Source organism: Lemur catta, chromosome X (assembly GCF_020740605.2).
Source record: "Lemur catta isolate mLemCat1 chromosome X, mLemCat1.pri, whole genome shotgun sequence".
NCBI lineage: Eukaryota > Metazoa > Chordata > Mammalia > Primates > Lemuridae > Lemur > Lemur catta.
Window position 1 is genome coordinate 11,343,246 of NC_059155.1, and position 6,000 is coordinate 11,349,245.

The 6,000-nt window shown below is 32.1% G+C and overlaps 1 protein-coding gene across 1 annotated transcript in view; it reads left to right on the forward strand.

Moving 5' to 3' along the window:
* The window catches only part of DNAAF6 (dynein axonemal assembly factor 6), a 38,355-nt gene extending 33,111 nt beyond the window's left edge, over window positions 1–5,244 (forward strand). Inside the window, exons 6-7 of the mRNA XM_045537916.1 lie at window positions 27–112; window positions 4,517–5,244. Coding sequence (XP_045393872.1) covers window positions 27–112; window positions 4,517–4,625 — 195 coding nt within the window. The 3' untranslated portion in view covers window positions 4,626–5,244. The remainder of the gene's footprint in view (window positions 1–26; window positions 113–4,516) is intronic.
* Window positions 5,245–6,000: the final 756 nt, after the last annotated feature.

Sequence of the window (6,000 nt, forward strand, 5' to 3'; positions counted from 1 at the left end):
ATTTTTATTCTCACTTTCTCTTTCAGGTTAAAGTTAAACTGCCAAATACAAACCCTTCTGATATTGACATTGATATCCAGGAAACGTTCCTTGACCTTCGTACTCCTAATAAGTGAGTAAAACTTAGAACTGGAATAGTATATTATAATATTAATTAGTCTTTAGTCAATATTATTTTTAAAGTATACATAGTTATTTTGCATCACATCCTAAAGTCTGGAGAAAAGTGAAAAATTCAGTTAACCATTCAGATGTTTGATCTACACTATATAAACATAAATATGTCTGGAAATACTTAAGCTTTTTTCTACTTTACATCCATACATTTGGAGTGGGTTGATACAATCAAAACACAATCCTTGACATTTACATATAGTTTGTGTATCTGTCAGGAAAAATAGCTAGAAGTGAAGATGCCTTAAGTTGTAAGTCTTGCATATGTTTTTTTATACATTCATTGCATAAGAGAAGCAATATTTTTAAACTTCTTGGATGTTGTGGAACTCTAAGGTTAAATTTGATTGTGTTTCTCTAAAAATCAACAGAAAGGTCTTGTCATCAATTACTTAAAACAAAAATTCTAACAGCTCATTTTTCATTAGATTCTCAGTCTGTGTGAACACATTTAAAAATAACACAGAAGATCATGGAATAATTCATTTAAACATTTTTATATTTTCAAGCATAGTTTTGTTGCTACATAGGTTCAAATCATGTTACCAAAATATAACACATACAGCAAAATTCTGATATAAAATGTTTCTATGGAAACATGGATAAATCAGTCCTGTCTCTCAAAACTAACTCTATAAAGAGGGAATCAATGGAATCTGGCATGTGTTAGATAAAATACCTAAATATCTCACTGCTTCTTTCACTTTTCATCTGGATATATAGCAGTGAGCACACATTGGCTGATTGTAGTAGTCTTTTCTCTGTAACTCATGAACATTTCAAACTGGGTTTGGGGAGCAGGCAGCTGCTGGCACATTCTCTTCCTCCCATTATCTGTACCTGTAATTCTCCTTTGTTGATCTTAGGGCTGCAAGAAAATAAAAAGTAGATTCCTTCTGCAAAAGATTCCTATGTGTAAACAACCCAATGTTCATACATAGCTTAATCTTGATTTGTATAGTAGATTCATTTAACCCCAAATGGTCTACAGATGAATATATGTCAAATATTTTCTCATTATTTACATCATTTAAAAAATGTCTTCTCGCAAAATAATTGTCTCGTGTTATAAAAACGACATTCACTATTCCTACCATTTACTTCAAGGAGTATTGTACCCATTTCATTGCATTTTATACATGCATTTACTCTTCCACATAACCTTTGCAAAGAAAGTTGGTTAAACAATCTTCCATGATATTTGCATGCTTGTTAAAAGCACACACATATTTACACACCATGGAGTTAATTTCCGTTTCCCTAGAAGTTCTCACTGTCTCCATCAATCTTTAGGCAGCTGCTGTGGCTATGCTGTCATTCCAGATATCTATCAGAACCCACTAAATGAAAGTGTCACACAGAGGTCCTTTTCCACATAGAACACAAGCTTCACTAAGACATTTGGATCATAATGTACCTATATATTAAATGCTCAGTGCAGAGAAGTAAATTTTCTTAATTAAGATAGAAGACAGAAGATAGCATTAAGGTTTATTTATTACATTTTCTGAAATACTTGAGCATCCTTTAGAGCCATGCTATTATCTGAAATTGTATTATCAGAAATGTGTTTTATTTTTTAGTTTATTGATATTCACACCTGCTTTCTTTAGTTTCTAATTGTGACATCCTATAACACTGTTTATCCACTCTGAGAAAGATTTAAGAGAGGATATTCTGTTCATGTATCTAGAAGGCAGAACAAGAGAATTTATTTGAATCGAATTGACCAGTGATTTCAGTCAAACAGTAATCAATTGCACTAGAATTATCAATAAAACCCAGGTATTTATCATTATACAACCAAAAATAAAAAATAAAGCAATTTACTGAATTCTTCATTTTTTCCCAACTGGTTATTTTGGGATGTAGATTCCCAACATGGAGTAGATGGGAAGGAGGAAAGATGGGGGAAATTGGATGATTTCCCAGAATCTTCTGACTTAAGTCTTCACATGAGGTTTCATTATTTTTCTAAGTGAATTCTAAGAATATCATAAATGAATACCTTGAATGTAATAATAAAAACACATTCTAAAGACCAATATAAGCTAATTTGTGGTTGAGTGCTGCTTTAAGTTATTCACACCTTTGCTGTGCTCCTTTAATTCAGATTAATTGAGAGTTGACTGACATTCAAAGACACTGATACCTAAAAAAAGCTTTCTAAATGAAATGGTTGAATCGCAGCTCAGTAGCTATTTCTGCATTTTCTTTGAAAATAGTTATTTTTCCTACAGAAAACCTTAAAAAGGACATGCCTATTTTTAACCCAGATATGTAAATCAAATAATTTCATTAACTACATAAAATAAAAACTTCATTCTGTGAATATGCACAGAACCAGGTTTTCCTTTATTTAATTCTCTTGCAAGCAACATCAACTTTCTAATATAAATATAAACATGTAAGTCTCTAAACTTGAGTTGACTGTATAAATAATTTTTTTAACTTTCATATATTATCGTCTTCATTTAAATAATTTCTAATGAAAATTAACACTGGATGAGCATTTGAGCAGTGCCTAGACTGTAACTTCTTAAAAAGCAAATACATTATCATTGTAAAGGCAGAGGTATTGGGTTTAAGTGTTTATTCATATTTTATAGTACTAATCCATGTTAATTATTCAAGTGTTATTTTGTGGTGACCTGAATACTTGCTTTTCATTCATGTATTTATTCACTCAACAACCATTTATAAGTCTTCTGCTAGATAACTAGGGGAACACCAAGATAATATACAGTTCTGTCCCTCAATGAATTGTACATGGTTAAGTATTTTTAGAATTTTTATTTTGTTTAAATATAAATCTCAATACAGATAATATAATAAAACAGACTAGACAAAAATACTTCCCTTCTCCTAACAGCTTAAATAAGTCGCACAGTTCTATTGTTCAACATTTTAGTATGTGAAGCCGTACTACTCAGAACTAGACAGAAATGCGGGGATAGATGGATCATTCCAATGGCCACTAACCGTCTCTTTTGAATTTATTTCTCTCTGGACAGAGAAGTGCACATTATCATTGGAACTCCTTCTTCAGCTGATTTATAGTTGTCTTTTAGTGCAATGAAACTACCATACTAAGCCTTGCTTTCTTTTTAAAGTGAATATATTATCATTTATAGAATAAGGGATAAAGTAAATCTAACTCTAGTAGAACCTATATTGTAAACAGCTTTAAAAAATGGACTGTAAACGTTTTTTGCACCCACTTTTTTTTGAGATGCCAAATTTTACAGGCTACGTTAACATACATTGCCATTTAATTACTTCGGGTGGGAGAGGGTGCGGTTTCTCTTACCCCATCTGGAATGGAACAAGAGACACAAAAAATTGCTCCTTTAGGTTCCAGAAATGTGTAATAAATACTTTTAATGAGCCTAGTCTCCTGAACTTAGGTTTTTGCAAATGAATTAAAGAGGGAATTGATTTTCAAAGGTTTTGTTTTCAAATATGTACTAGTTCTCTATTCAAGTACCCAATAAGTGTCCCTAAAGAAAACCAGATTCTTTTACTGATTTGGATATACTTTCTAAAAGAGCCTTCTGCCCACCTTTTATAGAGATACTCAGGCCTTGTCTACTGAGAATGTGAGGTAACAAGTTTTCGTGTATTTAATTCTCTTCCAATACCAGCATGTGCTGACCCCATGCATAATTCAGATTCATGCCACTATGACAGAATTATGGATGTCTCATCCTAGCAATGCATCTAAAGCATACAACTATCCAGCAACTGAGCCATAAACCACAAAATAAACCTGGCAATCTATCACAGACAATTTTTGTCAATGTGTGGTAGAAAGAATCAGAAGCAAGCAGAGAGAAGCACTTTCATTGATCTGGTATTGAAATCATTCCAGGCCTGAGTTTGAAAAACTACACCTGTGGTAGAGACTCAGCTTAAAAGCTGTGTTAGCAGAAGTATTTTAGAACCATTCCAATTTTCAAATTTGTAACAGTCAGCCACATTCAATCTACATGTAAGAATGACTGGCCCACAAACTTAAAGTTGCATGATTCTGTTTCTGTGCCTATAAACATAGCCTGAGACTGTTTCTTCAATGCAAAATGAGGTCAATTAGGAAAAAAGAGGGGATCCAATACAACTGCTTGCCTTTTTAAGGCCAAAAACCTGGTATACTATTTGTGTTATTTAGGCATATTTTGATCGAATATTTACACTGTCTAAATATTGGAGTTTTTTTGGTTTCTAACATTCTAGTGGTAGATGTTGCTTTCTACTGCCTTATTGAAAGTGATATATCACTTTAGGAATGTAATTCTAACTTTTTATTTTGTTTTTTTTTTTGTGTGTGTGTGTGTGTTTTAAGGAAGCTGTGGATAACCTTTCCCCATCCTGTGGAATGCAGCAGTGCTCAAGCATTCTATACCCACGAGACTGAGACTCTCGAAATCACTACAACCATAAAAAGAGAGTAGGGTCATGTTAATGTTTTCTTAAACTGCATGAATAAGAAGAAAAAGGGATAAAGTGGCATTGTTAATAATTAAAAAACTTTGAAAAATTGGTTAATGTTTTCTATATTCTCTTTATTATTCTGACATATTTTGGAAAGGGCAAAAATTCAATTCTAGTGATATTCTCATCATTTATAGTCATTTCTATTACTTTGTTAGGAAATATTGTTTTCTGATACATAATGAGCTATTGCATTTTTATAATGATAGCCGAACAGAATATTTACAGGTTAACCAGTTAGATTAGTACATGATTGATTACATAACTGAAATATGAGCATGAAATGGTTGGTCCACTTATTTCAGTAGTCTGAAGAACTTAAGCTAATTAATTACACTATTATGCAATCAGTTGCATAGCAGTTGGTCATTATTATCACCAGAAAAGTTCATTTGGTTGCCTTTTTATTGATTTATCAAATGATTTAAAATGTTCTCTGTTTAGGTTCTCACTATTGTTCTGGAATATACAGGTAACAAAGGATTATAGCTTCATGCACCATACTAGCCACATGTTTACTTGAATAAGAAATACTTTTGAGCACACAGTATTATTTGGCTTCTTCAGTCATGCTTTCAATGCTTGGATCTAGTTAGGTTAAAAATATTTTTATGTGCATTAATAATTATTAACAATGCCTTTTCAGGTACTGTGTTTATATTTAGTCAATTTAAATCCTTGACATTTAAAAGGAATATAAAGAAAAGTGTGGAGCATTTATAAATCCTGTTTTCCCTCATTTCCTAACTTCTTTTTTTATTTTTTTATTTTAGAATATTAGGGGTACAAACACATATGGAAGTAACATTCATAGGACATTGGGCATTCCCTATCTTCTTAATTAGACATACCTACTTTTATGAATTGTACCAATGCTCCTGCCTCTTCTATACTGTATTGCATAAGTGTATTTCAGAATTATTTATGAATAAATTATGTTTTAAAGCTTCTGTGACTTGGCTTCATACATTATTGTATAACTGTGGAGTTACCTGGGAGTAAATTTTGAAAATAGATAAGCAACTAAAAGATGTTCATCACTTCTATGTGAACCAGTAAGGGAATAAATATTCAAGCAGATATTTTCTAGAGTTAATTATGTGTATAACTACCAAGCATCTCGTGTGTGACTAGATCAAATAGAATGAAAAGACGATTTTGGAAAAAAGTGGTTGGGTTAAAACACTAAGCTCTTGTACAGAATTTGGCATTTAAATTACCACCATGAGTTTCTTTTGTGGAGGTAAGAGTTGAGGGTGGGATTAACTGAAAAGAAGCTAGTGTCTGTGATTTTAAGTCTATGATATTACAGGACCTAATGAGTTCCTACTTTGC